This window comes from Xenopus tropicalis, chromosome 1 (assembly GCF_000004195.4).
Source record: "Xenopus tropicalis strain Nigerian chromosome 1, UCB_Xtro_10.0, whole genome shotgun sequence".
In the NCBI taxonomy this organism is placed as follows: Eukaryota; Metazoa; Chordata; class Amphibia; order Anura; family Pipidae; genus Xenopus; species Xenopus tropicalis.
This window is the reverse complement of record NC_030677.2, coordinates 135,556,055-135,577,876: the sequence shown is the minus strand read 5'-3', so window position 1 is coordinate 135,577,876 and position 21,822 is coordinate 135,556,055. Positions and strand designations below refer to the sequence as shown.

General features: G+C 37.2%; 1 protein-coding gene across 4 annotated transcripts in view; it reads right to left on the bottom strand.

The window, feature by feature from the left end:
• Positions 1–21,822, bottom strand: part of aopep (aminopeptidase O (putative)) — a 199,960-nt gene that overhangs the window by 84,096 nt on the left and 94,042 nt on the right. For 3 of the 4 annotated variants that reach the window (XM_031890955.1, XM_012971565.3, XM_012971569.3), the window contains exons 10-11: positions 9,026–9,069; positions 5,194–5,254 (exon numbers count right to left, since the gene is read on the bottom strand). The exons of the other annotated variant lie outside the window; for it this stretch is intronic. In XM_031890955.1, coding sequence (XP_031746815.1) covers positions 5,194–5,254; positions 9,026–9,069 — 105 coding nt within the window. The remainder of the gene's footprint in view (positions 1–5,193; positions 5,255–9,025; positions 9,070–21,822) is intronic. 4 annotated transcript variants of the gene reach the window in all.

The window sequence follows — 21,822 nt, the reverse complement described above, 5'->3', positions numbered from 1 at the left end:
AATGTGAACTGTTAGGAATAAAAAGTTGTGTTATTAGTAAATAGGGTCCATAAAGTTCCAGGTGGTTCCCGGAAAATGGAAAGTATTCAAATGGCACGAAATAAAAATCCTTTTGGGTATATGTATGTGCGAGAAGTATTTACTCTGATGAAGTAAAGTTGTTATGGAATTATCCAATCAATATAACCAGACTCTCTGTCTCTGCAGAGCCCTGGAAAGCTTCTCAGCAATATTTATTGGCCGAAGTGTTCTTCCTGTATTGATAATGTAACATCCAGAATATACTGAGAACATCTTCACAGTTCTATTATTTACTTGTATTGTGGTTATCTGTACAGCTTTACCACCTCTATTTTTATTCATTTTAACAAATTCAACAAATACATTCCTGTAGAAAAGTCCATTTGTTTTTTTATAACACAGGAACCTTGTACTGGATGGGCTCCTACATCCCACTATTTCTGAATCAATTAAAGCATCCACAATTCTGGGAATTACAGTGGAATAAAATACTTTATTCTTTTTCAATTCCAAAATAATCAGAAATATTTCCAGAACTTAAATGCTTTTATTTAAAACTTATGCAACTCTGTGCTCGGATTCAAACCATCTGCAGGCATTACTACGCACCAGCAGCTTTTATATTTTCCTCTATTTTCTACTACTTCATCATATAACTGGATTGTTACTCCATCTGCTTTAATTGTTTTCTACAAGTTAAGGATATACCTTTTTAAAAAAAATGATAAAAAGAAGCACTGATGTGAACTAGGAGTTGTGTCTTTATTATGACAAAGCAATATGTAGCCCTTTAAGTCACTAGTGTATTGGTGAGGTGCGGGCAGGGGGAGGCATGCAGGTGTCCCCCCTTTTGCCCTCTACTTTCATTCAAATATGCAAGATAAGGATAAGTAGAAGGCGTCTGCTGCAACTGGTCTTATAGGGCAGGCAGTAAGGACAGGGCTTGCCTGTCCCTCTTGACACTGCTGGTCTGCTCCCAGCTTCAGATTTTTAATCCAATGCGAGGAGCAGGGTGCAGCATTTCCTGAGCGCTTGTTGTAGATGATCAGAGTTGGACTGGGTGGACCCCAGGTAACCAACTCATGGGCCACCACCTAGCTACTGCCGCTTTGCCCCCAGCCACCGCCACTCCGCTGTAAAAAAATAAGATGGCTGTGCATTCCACACAGCTGACTTGTGGGCAGGTGGCAGGGTCCAACAGTTAGAGTTGGAGCCCACCAAGATTTTTCCCAGTATCCCAGTAGGCCAGTCTGAACCTGTAGATAAGCACTACACGCACACTTTTGCATCCCAGGGAAAGGTATATGACCCCTCATATATTTATGACTAGTTGAAGAAATATGCTATTTTTTACTATTAAAAATACATTTCTTATATTTCAAGAGTTGATCATGTCTGGAATTTGCCAATAGCACTATTTTTAAATTAAGGTGTAAGAATGTACTAAGAAAATCTACAGAAAATATCCAAATAATCCAACACAGATTAATGTGTCATTTATGGAATCCTTCTCTTACAGCTGCTGTTTATACTACACTGGGCAAAGCTAGGTCCATATTTGGAGAGACTGGAATGACTGTGTATTATGGACCCATCCTCCCCTCTCCTTGCAGAGTTTCCAGCCAGTTATATGTAGGTGGAAGAGTGGGAGCTGGGGAATGTGAACTTGATCCAACATTGATCAGTGAAGCTGCAAACCCTTATTGTTCTTTGGATACCAAACATAACTCCGTGCTAGTACAAGAACATTCTGTATATAACACAGCTTTTGTGTTTAGCTTTTGTGTTAAATCACAAACGCATGTTTTACATTTGTGTATGTCACTTCTTTTTACTTATATGGAATATGAGTATACTTATGAATACTATAAATATGTATAGGGTGCAGGTCAAAAAATAGACATGTAGAGAAAGAGTACTGCATGCTCAGGGACTTGGTGCAAAAGAAAAGTTCATTAAAAAAATGTTTTGAGTACAAACAGTACTCTTCTTCAGGGACAAACCATATATATATATATATATATTAGTATAAATTAACCCAAGTTTTACACTTTTTGTACTTTGGGACAGGAAATAAAATGAGCAAATTATTTCTTTCCTGTTTTGGCACACTTTCTTTCAAGTAGTAATCTTTGTGAGTTCTACTTTACTTCAGGCACCAGATACTTGTGAGGATAAAAGCTAACAAAAGCAGTTGGCCAGTCGCTCTCACTATGCAGACAGACTAATAACACAGGTAATTCCAGGAAGCTCACAGTGTGCAGCCTCTGACGTAATAGCAATCTGTAGCGTTTTATGGCACGCACCTGCTTAAATAGACCTCTTCTTCACACAATTGTCACAGACTGTGTGCAAATGCCAGCTAAAGCCTGCATACCGACCACACAGCCCCAAAATGCTTTCACAGCACTTAGCAACAACCGTGATTCTGTATTATGCCTCAGGTATTTCCAAAGCAAAGCATAAATCAAATGGCAGTGATACTAAACCAGTGATTAACTGCAGCTACATAATATTACTATGAAATTTACACCAATCTATCATTGACGATAAAAGGACAAATCATAGTCAAAACATTTCTAAAAAGCATTAGAATGCAGACCCAGCTGGTACCACACTGGTAACACTAGATGAAAATGTAGAGAACAGCTGTAACACAGGAATCATACAGAATCGATGTTGCAATGATATCTCATATTTCTGCAGAATGTAAAAGTATATGTAAATATATAATGGTATTTTGGATGGGTTTCATAATAGCTTTAAAGGTATACAATAGTTCTAAAGCCTGCCTCATTTCTTTTCCCTTTCAATGAGATAGCAACAGAATAGTTAATGTTTCAGAGTTTCCTTTTGACAAGAGCAATCTACTAGAGAAGTCAGATACTTCAGTCCTGCTTTCACACAGCAATGGCCATTGTGATATCACCACATACTCATCTGTTGTGGCTAAGGCTAGTGCCACATGGTGTTTTCTCTGCACGCATAGAAATGCAGGCTGAAATAAGGCCAATCCACTGATTGGCAGAAAGAATTCACAGCTATCAGACACACTGATTATGCACACAAAATGCAGGAAGCTAAAACACATTACAGCATTACAACAGGGCACATAATAGAACCATGTTTTCATAGTAGGAATTACTAAATATGGAAACATCTTGTGAAAAGTTTGCTTCATGGTCTTAAATATGGCAGTATTTCTCGAGTGTAATGATGTCCACAATTTAATAGCCCATGCTATGCGAGATTTACTCCCATGTGTTTGTGTAATGTTATTAACAAGTTAATGGACCATACTTTGAGAGATCTACAACCAAAACATTTCTGCCTTGACTACTGAAACATACTCCTTAGGGCTGTGCGCGACAAATCTCCCTTGTCGCGGATGAATAATCTCCCCGATATGCCATCCCACTGGCTAGAATGTAAATCGCCGGTGGGATGGCATATGCGGCCCGGTGATTTGCCGAAATCGCTGAAGTTGCCTTGAGAGGAAACTTTGGCGATTTCGTATGCCATCCTACCGAAGATTTGATGCTCGGCGACTAATTTCCCCGTCTGTCACAGCCCTTACAGGCATCCCAACACATCGCCTTCTCACAACTCCACAACACACAACTCCAATCTGTTCCAAATGCTGCTGCCAGACTCATTCATCTATCTCATCGTTCCACATCTGTCGCTCCCCTATGCATGTCTCTTCACTGGCTCCCAATCTCCTCTAGAATCAAATTTAAATTACTAACACTTACATATAAGGCCCTTATTAATTAAGCCCCTCCCTATATCTAATCCCAAAATACACTCCTTCATGTAGGTTACATTCTGCCTCTGACTTTCGCCTCTCATCACTTCATGCCATTCCCAACTGCAAGACTTCTCTCAGGCTTCTGACCATCTCTGGAGTTCTCTGCCTCGACCCATCAAGCTCTCCCTAAAGACCCATCTGTTTAGGGAAGAATATTCAATGTATCTAAACTGATCAGACATTTATATATGTGATAAATCATCAATCAGTATCCACATTCCTTTTTTTCCAATACACCCCTAACCTGTAGATTGTAAGATCTTGCGAGCAGGGCCCTCTGATCCTATTGTTACTCTGTATACTCTTGTTTGTTAAACTTTTTAAGATCCCTGTTTCTTTAAATTTATTGTGAAGTGCTGCTTAATTTGCTGGCGCTATATAAATAAATGATTATGATGATGATCTACCCCCATGTGCAAGTGCTAGAGCACTAAGGGAACACCCTTTAGTTCTCATTCAGAAAGAACTTTATGCTTTAAGTAAACCATATATAAGAATTTTCTCCATTGGCCTTAGGTAATCTTTACAAATACAGATAGGGTTTCCACCTGGCCAGTACCTTTCTATTTAATGATAAACAGAGAGGTGACACAAACATTACACTTTTTTATATTTTTACCTCAGACAAAATGTGCCGTTCTTGGATATTTTACAAAGTAATTTAGGCAGTCCTACTTTGCCAAGTAAACAGGGTCGGACTGGGGGGTGCAGGGCCCACCGGGGCTCCCGCCCCAGGGGCTCTGCAGGTGCCCCCACCGGCAGTGTCCCCTAACCCCCCCAGGGGCCCCTACCAGACGTCCTCCCCGAGCGCATATAAAATTAATGCGTCAGGGGAGGAACAGTCGGGCAGGGGGAGCGCCGGAAAGGGTCGGACTGGGCCGCCGGGGCCCACTAGGGCTGGGGCCCACCGGGATTTTTCCCGGTGTCCTGGCGGCCCAGTCCGACCCTGCAAGTAAATGTAGAGTTAACTGCTAAGCTTGACTTGGTCACCACAGTGTGTACTGTCCAAATAGGCTGCAGCCCAGGAATATATACCACTAAATGGAGAAATGAATCTGTGTCAGAATTTACCCATCTGTATTGTTATAAATCACAGCCTGTGTGCACAGCGAATACTACTGTGACCAAGTGAAGCAAAGTAGTTAACTCTGGAATAAAAATAAGTGAGATTTTTTTAGGCTTTCATGGACTATAATGTACTTTTTCACAGGTGTTTTTGTTGCAAAAGAGGCTGACATTTCCTGAACCCTTGTCTGCAAGCAGTTTAATCGAGTTCAGTGCATCTCTCACAGAATAATGAATACAGGGGCAATTTAATATGCTTTGCCTGCAATTCTTTAGACAACTCATTTAACATTTACCTGTGGTATGCCAGGAGTGTCAAGCCAGATTTCATAGATTGCTTGAACACACAGATGTTGCCTAAAAGTAGAAAAAGAAACAGAGAATCACATCATACTGCATAACAAGAAAATGCAATCATTAACATTAGTGTTAAGAGCAAGACTTTAAAAATAGTAAACTAAGGGGCCCATTTACTAGTGTTTTGTTTTTTTCGAGATTTAGGTATGTGTTTTTCGCAGTATACGATTGTTTCAGTTTCTCGAAAAATTTGGAGTTTGAGTATTTTCTAGAAAAAATGTTTATATTTTTTTAAAAACCCATGAAAGTTTGAGATTTATAAAACTTTTTTTTTTATTTTAAACTAACAAAAAGCATGCCAGGTTTAAGCTGCCAAGAACCATTAAGTCCTATGGAAGGCCTAAACACATTATTATTTTCTATTTCACACACTTTCAAGGGCAACTTTAACACATTATTGTTTCTATTTTACACATTTTCAGTGGGAAGTTAAACAAATTATTGTTGTCTATTTCACACATTTTCAAGGGTGAGTAAAATGCATTATAGGTTTCAAAAATGGCCGCTGGAAGACTTCATGTTTGGAAAAAATAAAGAGGTTTCATGGAAATTAACATCCTTTTTAAATTTCCTAAAAACTTTCACCAAAATTCTGAAATTTTTAAAGAAAGCTACATTGAACATTCATACAATCAACTTACAAATTATCATGACTATTAATAGATACATCATTAATCGAACTCTCAGGAGTTTATGTGAGTTTCTAAGAAAAAAAAATCAGTTTTTTAGTAAATCTGCCCCTGCTCTTTCTAGTAAAAAAAATAAATTGGAAAATTGGACATGCCTTCATGATGAGAAACACCAACTGAGATATCTCTGCACAACTCAAGCTGGGAAGTGATGAGATTGGTTGTGGTCAGCCAGCTTTAGAACAATTAAAGTTTAGGTTAAAATTAAAAGACAAGGACAGCAAAAATAACCTGGCTCTCTTCAGGCCCGGATTTGTGGCGAGGCCACAAAGGCCCGGGCCTAGGGCGGCAGAAACTTAGGGGTGGCATGCCGCCCCGCCGCACAAAATTCTGACATTTTGCTCCCATACGGAGCACTGGGGACTATGGGGTGGTGGTTTGTTAGCGCATGCGCAGGGGGGAATAGGGGGCAGCCTAGGGGCGTCCGGAATTGAAATCCGGCGCTGGCTCTCTTATGAAAACAGCATGAAAAGAATTGTGTTTTTTACTTAAAGGTTTTCACCTTCCCCCTCCACTAATTCAATGAATTCTGGGAGTTGTAGTTCTTGAACTACAGTTATTGAACTTCAGTATTTAGTTTGTATTGGTGACTTCTGGGAGCTGTAGTTCTATAGCACTACTATAGGGCCAAGCGCATCCAGCCTAGATTTAGGTAGCACATTTTGTGCCAAGTAAAACAACCTTCATGGCTTTAGAAGTTAAAGGCTGTCCAAAGCTGATCACACTCTGTCCAAGTCACTCGCAAATACATAGCTTGAAGTGTCTACTCCAAAATTTGTTTATGCACGCATGTGCTTGTATAGCTGCCATTCCACAGCTGGGAATAAATCCATAGTAAGTGGTTGCAGAGTTTGGTTCAGAACAGTTAATCTCTGTCTTGATCATTTTACCACCATGGTTTTCACGCCATTATGTTTCCCTGAAATATGACTTATGAAACAGACTTTTGTTAATTTATTACTTCTAGCACAGACATGATTCCATATTTTTCATTCACTATTAAACTGAGGCTCAAAGTGGGAACACACTTTTAATGACTAACAGAAATATACCATTTAAATTCACTGTAAAGGGGAAGTCTGCTCTCTCGATTATTTTTTCTGTTCTAGTTGTTTTGCTTGGTTTAAATTATCTAAAAGGTAAGAATCAGTATAGAAAGTAAGTGATCTCAGCACCAGTCTAACCTGATTCATGAGAAAAATGTAATCTACTGTAGGTAGATTTCCAGGGTGCCCAGTCTCAATAGATCAAGAGTCTCAGATATATACATACAAATGTCTGTCCAATATTGTGCTATCAATGGGCCAAAAGGAGCCATCCCGTGCCGACATCTCAGACAGGAAGGTTCAGCCACTTTGCCCATTTTAAAAAAGCTTATAAATTTATGTTGTGTCAGTTTGTCCCTCAGATATCAGGAAGCTATAGAGATGGTTGGTACCTTCTTCCCACTGGGAAGCACTAAGTGATATTAGGGCACACTGCCGCATACCATAAGCCTTCTGAAACAGCGAAGGAACAATAGACATATAAATAGCATATAATATAGAAACTACCTTATAGGGATTTCCTGATGCAGAACAAGACCACTGACTATCCTGATATTTCCACTGGGTGCCAAACTGAGAATATATGCCTTAGCTGCACAAATCTGAACATTGGCAATATTGGAACTTCTAATTTGTGTTCCAAGAGGTTTTTGCTTACCAGAATGATATTTCCTCTTTTCTAACACTTAGTTCTTTTTAATTTGCATTGCATACAGGGTCCTGCACCAAAACCTACCTACGTTTAAACTAACTCCTGTAATGCCAGGATACCTTTGCACCTCATTTAAGGGGTGAAAAAGAAAACAATGGTGTCTTTCCTCTACTATTGCTTTATAACCAGCTGTATCAACTTTGCTTATACAATACGGAATGATGATTTGGATCTCTTACAACAGAAAGTAACATACAGCACATTGTGCCAGATTACAAATCAGACACTAGGTGCAGAGCGCAACACTGCTGGCCCAAACAGCCTTGTAGATAACGCCTTTTATAGTCAGTTTTATGTACAGGCTTCCATGCCTATTGCAGCTTCTGGGGCTCTCTCTAGCCTGTGTTGCCTGAAGGAGGCATTCCAAAGGGATTAAGGGATGCCCATGTGTCACGACCACCTTCACACACACATTTTGTACTTTGCACCCTTTGCTAAGCTTTGTGAATAATGCATATGAAGTACCATGCATGTTAATAATAATACAAACTGATTACAGTTAAATGAAAGGGGATAGGTAAAAAAAAACCATTTAACAAATATTTCGAAAAATAAAAGACCCCTTTCATAACAAAAAACATTATTAAATTTACCATTATTCAACTTTCAAAATGTTTGTGACTGAAACACAATAATAATACAGGTCTGTCCAGATAGATACAGGGTAATACCTTTCAAGCATTATCATGGTTCATCCCAGCAACGCCACTTAGCAGACATCATTTATAGGACTTTTACTTATATATGGTGTTTTGATTCACATGAAATGTAAGAAATAATCAGCCCACTCAATAGGAAAGCTAGGCAGCACTTTTATACAATTATCTGTTTATCATGCACTAATATATTAATGTTATTCATGTCTTTATTTTTCTCTCTACTACAGCTGAATGCCAATACAAATAAATATTATATGACCTCCTGATAAATATTTGCCTGTTCCATACATAACCTATATGAGTTATGCATGACAAATCATACAATTACAATGAGAAATAAACTTGAGTTGATATTCTAAGGCCCCCTATCACATTCAAACAGCACACACAGTAGGGTCACTTTCTCTGGGGGCACATTGAAGAGGACATACAAACTTCTAGAAGACAGTGATCTTTTGGAGAAACTCTCTCCCCAGCGCTGCAAAGAGTCAACATGTATTCAATGGCTTAAGAAAATAATTTGATGTTAAGTTTCACCAAACAGGACAAGAACACCAATAAGTATCAAGATAATTTATGCAGGGCCAGATCTATAGTCCTTTATGGACAACCTAAATCATTATTGGAAAAAAAGAATGAATAAATATCTATTTGTAACTACTCACCTGTTAAGTTCCGGAACACTTTCAAATAGCATATGAAGAAAATCCTGTAAAACAAAAAATGATCAAACACTCTCATTATATAGATCTTGAAGGACATATTTATAACTTGCTTGATGTGTTTCACTTGATAACTGTGTCTCCTAGGAAATGAGGTAACAGACTGCGAGGAACCCACTGCACCGCATCTTCTTGCAACCTGGGTTGCATGACTGGTTTGTATTGATCCAAAAATGTTTTTCCTCCTTATCTACAAGATAAAATGAATGATCCCCCACATACAAGGTAAACTGCACTGTACTGTAATCTCCAAATATATACATACCTATTTTGCAGCAATCTGGTCATTGCAATCATACCCAGGCAATGCAAACCAAGTTAAGCAAAGTGGACTTAGATTTTCTAACTCTAATCTGAATGACTGCATGAGATACCTCCCCAGCAATCACGGCTTCCTTTACACTGTGTAGTTTGATTTGTGCCTGCATAAAAACCTCCCTTCAAGCATTTCTTATATTTCTTGCTACATTTTTATTTGTGACTATGAGTGAATGAGATTTCTTCCCCCTCAACTAATGCGCATCTCTACAGAAATTCCATTTGCAGCTTTTGGACAAGAAATATAATCCAATGTTTGCTACAAACGCCAGATGCCACACAGACAATATGGACCTTTTATTCTAAAATGAAATAAATAATATTGAAATACTGTACATATACTTTGAATGCAGAATATGACCACCTGTAACCTTGTAATCTGTACTCTGGTAACAGAAATTGAAATGTTGATGTAAAGCTAATTAGGCACTAATCATCATTAATACCAACCAAACATGTAGATCAAAGTTTTGAACATTTTCAATTTATCATGATTTTTGCCACATACAGTAGAATTAAGTCTAAAACAACTGGACTTTTCTTGAAAACGTTTCACAACTCATCCTTCAGAAGCCACTCAGATGAGTGGTGAAACTCTTTCAAGAAAACTCAGAGAAGTCCAGTTGTTTTAGACTTAATTCTACAACATACTGTACATCATGACCTGGATGAATGAGAATCTTCATAGACATATTTTTGCTATTATGACTAGAGGATAAGATACTAGAATACTTGCTGATGTTCCATATGACCATATCACACTATTCAAAGTGGAGAATCATATTTGAATCCTGCAAAATTTGATTATCAATTAAAATGTGCAAGGTAATTATGTATGTTAACTATTAAATGATTAACAGCTGAATTCGATTTGATTTCTATATTCTACAGGTATGGAATTCATTACACAGAAACCCATACTTTAGAATGCTCCATATGCAAGAATCTTTTTTTTTTTTTAGCCTGGAATTTTACATAGGGCTTTGCGTACATCTAGAATCAATATCCAACTTCATAAACACACTAGTTTTTGCACAGTAATTGTGATGAAGTCATATGCCAATTTTATGTGCAGCTTTATAAATAGGCCCCTCAGTAAAGCCAATGTCCAGGATAAAATGAAACAAAAGACTTTTTTTGTGCAAGGAACATGTCATAACTGAAAGGAAAGCAGCAGAATTAAAGACTCCACACAAAGTTTGAGTGACAGAAAGGAATGACACACCCAAATGTTTAGCCTCTGGTTAGAATATAGGGTGTTTCCAGTGCGCGACAGGAAAGGCGTGGAGAGCTAACAATGAACACAATGACAGCACCACTAAAAACAGATCTCCATGGCATAATTACTAATTGCTATAATATATCTGCCAGACCAAGTTACAAGCAAGCCTTTAAAGACACAGTGACCAAAAGGGAACTACTTTGCACACAGTTTAGACAATATCTGTCTACCCCTCATCTTCAAATAATATACTGTATTGCATGACTGAGGAACTTTCCTCCTAAGGACAAATACATATGGGGAGACGTTGCTGAGATTCTTTTAAAAAATCCTGCCATGGCAACTACCATGCTGTAGTAATGGCGATTAGTCGCCATGGTGAACTTTTATAAAAAAATCATGGTGACTGGTCTCACCGTGTGCCTTTGCCCTAAAGATGCATATGAAAAACAACTGACCCCTATTTTTTCTACTCTTACCTGGATTATGTGATTTTACCTGATCTCTTAAAGAACACCATTGGTCAGACCCTCTATTTCATTGCTTGCCACCTCATTTCTCTGAAAAGAATGTGACAGTTCTGCCTACAGCAGATAATTGTAGTGTTCTCCATTATATTTAAAGATATGATTAAGGACACTATGCAGAACACCATGTGAGCCATACCTCCACACAGAAAGATTGTCAATTGCAAAGCAAAATGATACCATAAGTCACCAACAAATTCCATTACCAAAAAATTTAGGAAAAATTAAATTGCATTGTGTGTAAAGAAGAAATTGCTTCTTCACTTAAAAATACCAGACCATCAAAATTGCACTTTTGTGCTTGAGAAATCCTCACTAAGCATGTGATCTAGAGAACCTGCTAGTGCCTGTATGGATCAAGCACATCACGACTCAGACAGCAGTAGTCAGTTTTATTACCTAGGTGCAATTTAGAAACTTGTGTTTTTCAGATTTTATAACAAACCTGTGTGAAGGTACTTACACAGCTGCATAAAAATGAGTGTGTATGGTACTTACTACACAGAAAACAGACAGGAACAAGTGAGTATTTAAGGGTAAGGGGCCCTTCTGACCTTCACAGATACTGGTTTACTCAGCACAGGCTGGTGCCAATTGACCCTGTCAAAGAAGTATGCAATGTTTGTTTGACATGACCCCTACACTACAGGCCACATTCAATATACATAGATCTTTCTTCACTCATATGGGAACAGTTGTCAGAAGACAGAGGCTAAACAAATGTGGTAATGTATCAGTTTTGTTTGAATTATCTTGTTGCATTTGAATTTTCCTTGGAGAGCCATCTTAAAAAAAAAAGAAGAAAAGAGATATCCCCTGGCATGCTTTTACTGATTATTTATTTAAAAACAAAATGAAACAAGTATAAAAAGTTTTGTATTCTCCATTTTATGAATACCTAAAAGAGCTATCTTGAAAATATATATATATGCTAATTGCTTGACCAAACCTCAGCTTCCCATTGTGACCAGATTACTTTGACATAATCAGCCTGAATATATTATCAACTAAAATTCCCTAACGTATGTTTACATCATGAGATATTGTATAGAAGCAATACTTGAAATAATATTTGGCTTATATATTAGAGACTGGGCATTAAGTCTATGACGGGCCCTTGTTAATTATTTCTAAACTGTCTCTCAATCATTGAAACTATTTTTATGCCTGCATGTACAGCTTGTCATTTTTATTTCTGCTGTTCATTTGTCATAGAGAGTTAGAAAGTCTGGACCAAGAACAGTTCAAATGGCTAAACCTTTGTAACTATACCTTTATTTCTAATTTTCCATTCCCTCCCTATCCATGGAGAGGGTACCTTTTATCCTCCAACCTTACCTTTGTTCAGGTCATACACCATTCCAGAGCAATGTAAATGTATTAGGTGTTAATGTGCATAATTCAGAAGCCAATGGTAGGCTGTGCATCTAAATCTAAATTGTTCTTTTTTGCTCTTTATCTTGGAAAAAGCTTCAATAAAAGTTATCCTGAAAAAGAAGCGAAATAAAGGACCAAATAATCGTTTCATAAAATGAATGTGCTACATATGTGCATATATATAAGCGAAGCACCATATATAGGGTTTGGGATTTGGATTCAGATGAAGCTAAATCCTAAATGTAGCCATGCATGGGCTAAAAAAATCTGCAGACTCGGACCGTCTGGACCAAGTCAGCTGTTTACTAGCCCATGTGATACTGATCTGGCAGGTTTACTAATTCCGATAGCCTGCATTTACAAATGTTGTTATCGGATTGTTTGGCCTTAGAGCCAATTGATACCCTGATACTGCGCAGCTTAAGTTGGCCGCACTGGGGGAAGATCTGCTCATTTGTCAACCAACCTCACCAAACAAATATGTATGGCCAGCTTAATTATTTAGCCAAACCAAGTTATGTAACCAAAGTCACGCAACATTAAATCACTGAACAATGTAATGGGACTTTTTTTTTGTTCACAAGTAAATCCTAAATGGGTTTTATAGTCTGAGAGAGAGAGAGACAGAGCTTTCAAAAATGACTTATATTTTTCAGTGCCAAGCCAAGTAAAGAGGGTGCCCAAAGCCAGCATCCAGCCTCAATTCCAAGCTCCCACTTGTCACCTGTCTCCATGCTAGCTTTCAACCTCTACCCCTGACTCATGAATTGCCTCTTGCATGACTGTCACTTCTTCAGCCACAGCCAAGTTTAGGAAGGTAGAGGTAGACAGAGAAGACACATGCCTGGCTCACCCCACCCTCCGTTCCGGCCCTGCTGGGTTTGTATAAACACTTTATCCTCCACAAAAGATTTGCTGAAATACAAAACTGAATTCTTTCTACCATATTAACATTTATGAAGAGTAATAGAATTGCATCATTTGTGAACAAAAAATGTTTGGCGTTCAGCTGTCTATAGCTTTCATGCCACATGACTTAAGGTATGTAACTTGCTTTTACTATAAATAAAGAGGTAAAAGTACTGTACCGTAAGCCGAAAATAGAAAAAAAATTGAACAAATAAGAAGACAAATTTGCATTTTGCAATACAATATTCTTTCTTTGATATTTATTACACTGAGATGTTTTATTCCATGTAGCATATTTTTAAGGCCTGGTTTTAATTTTTGTGATGCAAAAATAACTTTTTCAGTAGAAACTTTTTTTTTTCACATGCATTGTGCACTGTTGCAAACAGTAAAATTCACAATATTCCTTCCGTTGACACATGGGGGTCAGCCAAATCTCAAACTTTTATTGCATATAAAAGAAGTGCCGTAAGAGGTAAAACAAAAGTCAATATCTGTAGCAGGTGTCTGTGTATCTTCATTTGTGAACTGGGTTGAAAAGGTTTTACCAAAACATTATGACTAAAAGGTTTTATATATATATATATATATATATATATATATATATATATTATAAATTAAGTTAAAGTTATTAAGTGTCCCTCTCATAAAATAGAAATAATAGAAATATTTTTTTTTTTCCTGACAGGCAAAATCAAGTGTATAAACACTGTCCATGACTTAAGCAACCTCTCTTATCTACAGATATTTGAAATGTTAAAGCCTAATTTTGTTGTATGTGGGGAAGCAATTTTTGATTAGTTCTTCTCATCCCATCCCTTGCTCTGAAGTTAATTGCTTACATCTGGATCCTTCTGCCTATAAATATCCAGACAGAGACGGTACAGTGCTGCCTGTCCATGCAGAAAGCTAGTCACCCATAATGAGATAGTTTATTGAGACAGAAAATAACTGGGAAGCTAGGCCAAACCAAGAAAGTCATATTGCGCATTTCTGGGTCCTACATTCCCATAAATAGGTTATACTTCTGAAGTTGTCATATAGCAGTGCTCTTTTTTGGTCATCTTGCCTAAGGGCAAAGTAAAGTATAAAAACAGAAATGGTCACTGCCAATAAGACCAATAAATAAAACGTATAACTGAATAATGTGAAGACATGATAAATAGCTCTAAACGAGTGAACACACATTTGAAACCCCCCTAGTTTTTGTGACTCCCCCAATGTATTGTATGTAAAAGTTAGCATGAATAAAACTGTACAGTGTACGGAAAGTATTTATAAAGCTCTCAGATATTAAGGGGATGATGTAATAAAAAGCACTAAGTGTTGCCTAAGATTGCTACATGGCATGGTTTATGGGTTCCAGTTGTCTTCTAAGATAGGTCCCAAGGCAAAATTCTTTTGCACAAAGATTCATGGATATAACTATGCCATTGCACTGCATTGTAAGTGTTTAATTCATACATAACTACTCTAAATTCTGGGCATTTTTACAATGTGCACCGCAAAGGCTCTAATATGCCCTCTAGATACAGTGAGATGCAGTAACCCAGAGCACCACCAGATTTTCAGTAAACATTTTGCTTACTTCCAAGCTTTACAGAGTCTTGTAATGGGAAAAGTGTTTCTGTTTTCAGCTGCTTGAAAACTGATGCAGCCTTAAAGTTCCATTCCCTTGGCTGCAAATTCAGCAATCTTGGTGCAAGCCCCCATTATTTGCTCCTAGATGATGTGGGTCTTTTACAACATAAAGAAGGAAAGAGTGTGAAATAACTCACGGCTGTATCGGATTGTTTTGCCCATCAGTCATCAGAAATTACATACTGAAATACAGAAGCTAGTAAAGCTAAACACATTAAATACACACCAATCTTTACTGACATACCCCAAAAATGATGTGCAAGCATTTTGACTCAAAGCTGTTTACAGCAATCAAGGTAGTTAACTTCGGGACATATAGAGCATAAGCAATAAGTATGTTGGTACAATAACATATTGAATCTCCAGCAGACATCCCTTCATTAACTAGTCCCGATTAAGATATTGTCTCCCATGCCTCCCAGGTTTTGGATTAATTAAACCATCATACATATTGGGTTTACTCAACTCACCACCATAAATAGGTGGACTGAAGTAAAAACCCCACCAACAGCTCTGATACAAAGAACTGTAAGTTAGCTCCTACATCGCTCACCCTCCATGTGCCAACCCAATAAATCATCCAAGAAAAGAAGGCAAGATAGCAGCACTAAGAGGTGCAGATAGGGCCTGGTGTCACAGCATAGTAAATATAAGGAGGCATTGGCATACTATCAGGCACTGTTTCAACTGTCTGAATTCCCTCAACAGAGCAATACTGGCTGCTTCTTTACAGCTGAATAAACAATATGCAGAAAAATAAGACTCTCTCTCTACAATAATATTCAGTGTGCCAACATTATAGAAAAAAAATCCTACTTATAAAATGTATATTTTTCCATGGATAAATAGAAAAACAGTGTCATTTGAAACTCAATATTATACGTATTTTAAAGCTATAATGCATAGATATTGCACAACCATATTTTTACACTAACACTAATAAAACTATTTGTTTTCAGTGCGTCAAGTTACATCACTATGCACCAATTATAACTGATGACATGGCTAAACACCATGTATAAGGATATATTTTACAATATAATGATAACTTGTGTATTATAAGCAAGCTGTTAGAGAAACATTAATCATCATCTTTATTATCATTTATTTATATAGCAGAATTTATGCAACACTTTAATGTATATCTGTTTATAGATATATATTTATACATGTATAACTTTTTCCTGTCATGATCAGTGGGATGTTAGTTCAATATGACTAAGGCTTTTAAGAGGGTTTCCTTCAGGTTTGCCCCATGGGTAGCCTCTCATGGGAACTAGACTAGACAGCAGGGTAATACAAAGTGGACGTAGATTAATGGGGTTGGAAACCTAAATATGACATTTTGCCTAATGAAAGCTAATGTAATGTTAATTGACTTGTTAATACACATTTTTGACTAACGTTCAGTGTCTTTATAGTTGTATACAATTACAAGTAGTAGAAGAGCTACAATTGAAATAAAGTAGCAGTAATCAGCTCTCCTCCAGCCAAAAATCAATTTCCCAAAAGGCACACTTCTGCAATCTGCTTCTTTACAGGATTGTTACTTAAAAGCCATGCTGAGCACGGTGAGAAAGAAGTCACAGCTGTCAGGGAGATGACTACTGCAATATTTTTGTCAATGTAATCAGAACCAGCAATGCAGAAACTAAAAGGGCTTTCAAAAGCAATAGCATTTACAAACACCCAGAATATGTGTCATTATTGTATAATGGAAAATTGTTTATATATTTTTTTTTTTGTTATATTGTTATACTTGAGTCTCCATCCCCTTTAAATCTCATTCTCGTTACTTTCTTTAGGCAGTGATCATTTCCTTTAAAGGAAAACACAAGTTGTGAAATTTATGAATGCCACTCTTAAAATCACATGGAACCTCTCAGCCAAGCTAAATGGCTCCCTTGGGCCCTATTATTTTCTGCAAACTCCACAAAACATAAACTAGTTCCACTATTGAAATAAACCACTGACACTTATTTGTATTTCACATGTAATCAGTATAATTCTACTTATTATAAAACCGAAAAAGAAGCAACAAAGAAACCATTGAGGGGTCAGAAAATGGAACATGTGTGTTTTTGTAGACTCCTGCTTGTGGCCTCTGCATAGACTTTATACAAAGAGACCAAGTGCTAAAATTAGAAACATGCCTTACAATTTAAATGAAGCAAAAATGCAACTGATTAATGTATTACATCTGAAGTCATTTCCCTTACACCTGCAGTTCACATCTAGAGAAAAGCCAAACCACCACTGGAAACAAAATGCGTATTCAGAGAGTTTTTTTATTATTTTAATACCTACAATATGACTTTCATGTGCACTCTGCCGCAAAATCCCTTTTTTGCACAAACTAGTTCCACTTTTTTTTGAAGTTGTGTAAGGGTAAAGCAACTTGGTCCCTTTTTTCCCACTGTTCACGACAGTTTTTGCTTTAACCCTTTACCTACAAAGCAAAGGCAAAGGCTCAAAAATGCCAGAAAACACAGGATCTGCATTTGCTATCACTTTGTATAATGCTTTTCACTTCCAACTTTAGTCACTGCTATAGCACATTGTACATTAATGGGATCAATTAACTGGAAACCCTTTATCTAAAAAGCTCAAATTACTTTAGAGATCTCCTTTTTCGCCATAATAATAAAACAGTACCTTGTACAGGTATGGGATCACTTATCCGGAATCCCATTATCCAGAAAGTTCTGAATTGCGGAAAGGTCATCTTCCATAGACTCCATTATAAGCAAATAATTCTAATTTTTAAACATGATTTCTTTTTTCTCTGTAATAATAAAAAAGTTCCTTGTACAGGTATGGCATCCCTTATCCGGAAACTCATTATCAAGAAAGTCCCAAATTATGGAAAGGCCATCTCCCATACACTCCATCATAAGCAAAACAATTCTAATTTTTAAAAATGATTTCCTTTTTCTCTGTAGTAATAAAACAGTACCTTGTACTTGATCCCAACTAAGATATAATTAATCCTTACTGGTGGCAAAACAATCCTTTTGGGCTTATTTAATATTTAAATGATTTTTAGCAGACTTAGGTTATGGAGATCCAAATTACCGAAAGATTCCTTATCTGGAAAACCCCAGGTCCTGAGCACTTTGGATAACAGGTCCCATACCTGTACTTGACCATAACTAATTAATCTATATTGGAGGCAATGTTTCAATTATTTCTTAGTAGACATAAGGCATGATGATCCAAACTACAGAAAGACCCCTTATGCAGAAAACCAGGTCTAGAGCATTCCAGATAACAGGTCCTACCTGTACTCCTGCAAAACAACTAAGGAAAGAGAATAGGGGGCTGTGCAACTGATCCTGGGACACAATCATTCCAAGATTGATGTCTGCTATTTGGGCACTTGGGCACAAGCTCTATAAAACTGTACATACAGTATTTAGTATTGGCATTGTCGGGGATATGGGGTTTTCCAAGACCGTTGTATTTTTGAACACAAATAGGTAACAGGGAATCTTTCCTTCACTTGAAACAGCACAAATACTCTTTCATGGCGAGGGCAGTGAGGTTGAGGATTACCCTGCCGTGTGATGTTGTGATGGCAGATTCTTTTGGACAAGCATAATATCCAAGTTACAGTGATCAATCTCTCTCTCTGGATTGGCCAAAATTGTTGGCACCCCAGAAATTGTTCCAAAAAATCAAGTATTTCTCACAGAAAAGTATTGCAGTAACAAATGTTTTGCTATACACATGTTTATTGCCTTTGTGTGTACTGGAACAAAACAAAAAAGGGAGGAAAAAAAGCAAATTGGAGATAATGTCACACAGAACTCCAAAAATGGGCTGGACAAAATTATTGTCCCAGCTTTCTGACGCTGGGCTCTACAGTGCGACCCAAAATTCTTTGGTAATCGTCAGATTTCATGATGCCTTGCACACATTCAAGGCACCCAGTGCCAGAGGCAGCAAAACAACCCCAAAACATCATTGAACCTCCACCATATTTCACTGTAGATACTGTGTTCTTTTCTTTGTAGGCCTCATTCCGTTTTCGGTAAACAGTAAAATGATGTGCTTTACCATAAAGCTCTATCTTGGTCTCATCTGTCCACATGACGTTTTCCCAGAAGGACTGTGGCTTACTCAAGTACATTTTGGCAAACTGTAGTCTTGCTTTTTTTATGTCTCAGTGTCAGCATTGGGGTCCCTCCTGGGTCTCCTGCCATAGCGTTTCATTTCATTTAAATGTTGATGGATAGTTCGCGCTGACACTGATGCTCCCTGAGCCTGCAGGACAGCTTGAATTTCTTTGGAACTTGTTTGGGGCTGCTTATCCACCATTCGGACTATCCTGCGTTGCAACCTTTCATCAATTTTTCTCTTCCGTCCACGCCCAGGAAGATTAGCTACAGTGCCATGGGTTGCAGACTTCTTGATAATGTTGCGCACTGTGGACAAAGGCAAATATAGATCTATGGAGATGGACCTTTAACCTTGAGATTGTTGATATTTTCCCACAATTTTGGTTCTCAAGTCCTCAGACAGTTCTCTTGTCCTCTTTCTGTTGTCCATGCTTAGTGTGGCACACACAGACACACAATGCAAAGACTAAGGGGCAGATTTACTAATCCACGAATTTGAATCCCGAATGGGAAAAATTCGGATTGGAAACGAAAATTTCTGAAGATCGCAAATATCCCGAAAATGCTTACGAAAAAATCGTATTAGTCACAATAATATCGTATTGGCGATCCGAAAGTCACAACATTTTCATACCAAACCATTGTAAACAGCAGTAAAACCTTTCTGATTTTTTCGCGCAAGCGTACGAAAAAGTTGTGCGCTGTACGAAAAAGTCACGCGGACGCCCGAAAAATTAGGCGAAAATACACTCGGAGCGTTCAAATGAACGCTCCAAGTGTTCGTGCTTTTATAAATGTGCCCCTAAGTGAACTTCTCTCCTTTTTATCTGCTTTCAGGTGGGATTTTTATATTGCCCACACATGTTACTTGCCCCAGGTGAGTTTAAAGGAGCATCACATGTTTGAAACAATCTTATTTATCCTCAATTTTGAAAGGGTGCCAATAATTTAGTCCTTCCCATTTTTGGAGTTTTGTGTGACATTATGTCCAATTTGCTTTTTTTTCCTCCCTTTTATGTTCTGTTCCAATACACACAAAGGGAATAAACATGTGTATAGCAAAACATGTGTTACTGCAATACTTTTCTGTGAGAAATACTTGATTTTCTGGAAAAATTTCTGGGGTGCCAACAAGTTTGTCCATGACTGTATATACATACAGTATATATATATATATATATATATATATATATATATATATATATATATATATATCCCTTCAATAGCAGCACACCTTATCACTTATAACAAAATAGTGTACGTGTACTATGTGTACAGTTTACTGCCAACCATGGAATAAATTATAAGAGTTCAAAAACGTCACAGCACTCAATCTTCATATGCAGTGAACTAGTATTATCTTCACATGCAGTACAGCTTGTATTACATTACATATGAAACAGGTAATGTATCTGTTTACATATCTAATGTAATATAAGCTATAATGCATATGAAGATAATACTAGTTCACTGCATATGAAGTTGAGTACTGTGTCTTATACACACACACACACACACACACACAAACAGGTAGATTTTGAGGAGTTGAACTGAACTTGATGGACTATTGTCTCTTTTCAACCCAAATGAACTATGCAACTATGTAATGTAAAACAAGTAATTTATTGCTTCTTACTTTGTTTTTAATCTAATGTTTCTCTTGCTGCAATTTGTAACTATGCTAAGGTAAAAAAAAAATCTGTGTATATAGGTATGGGATATAGTATCCAGAATGCTCAGGGTCAGGATGCTAAGGGATCCTCACATAATTTGGTTCTCTAGACTTAAAGACTACCAAAAAATGATTTAAAAGAAAAAATTGTTATGTCACCATTGTAGATTCATGTAGGTTATTTTGGATAAAGTACAAGGTACTGTTTTTATTATTACAGAGGAAAAAGAAAAAATAGAATTATTTGATTAAAATGGACATGTGCCTCCAATAATTTGGAGCTTTTTGTATAACAGGTTTTCAGACAATGGATCCTATAAGTGTATTCATTTAACCCACTATCCATCCATTTAAAGACACCAGCATTGCCTCCAAAGCTTAGCTGCAACTTGACGTTTGCACTACTCCACCCTACCTTTATTACAGATCTAAAATAACTATGATCTGCAACTTCAATGTTTCATGCTAATTAATAAACATACATTCACTGGCATTCCCTTAATTCAAAGCAAGGGATGATGACTAATGGCCAACAGCAAAAGTTGCAGATGAGCACTGTGGGACTTTGGTGTACTCATTTTATAGACGGTTATTATAGCAAAATTGTTTAAAAGTGTAAAAACTGGAACTAACCAAAGCACAATGGAGCATACATTCACAAAGCATAAATTATTATAATAGCACATCTATTTTTACATCTTGAAATACAACTCAGCCATATGAAACAGTAAATACAGTTTCAAGATAATGTACAAGCTTGGGTATTTGTCACTAATCTAAATGCATTAGAATGTCTGCAATTGATTACCAAACCTTGGCAAATACTGCCCATTACTACTCTCTGCAGCCAGTTTTGTACCCGAATTTTGAAATGTAGGGTTTTTAAGATTTTCACAGATCCTTATCTATATTGTAATCATGTATGTTACAATATAAAATGATGAGGAAATAAC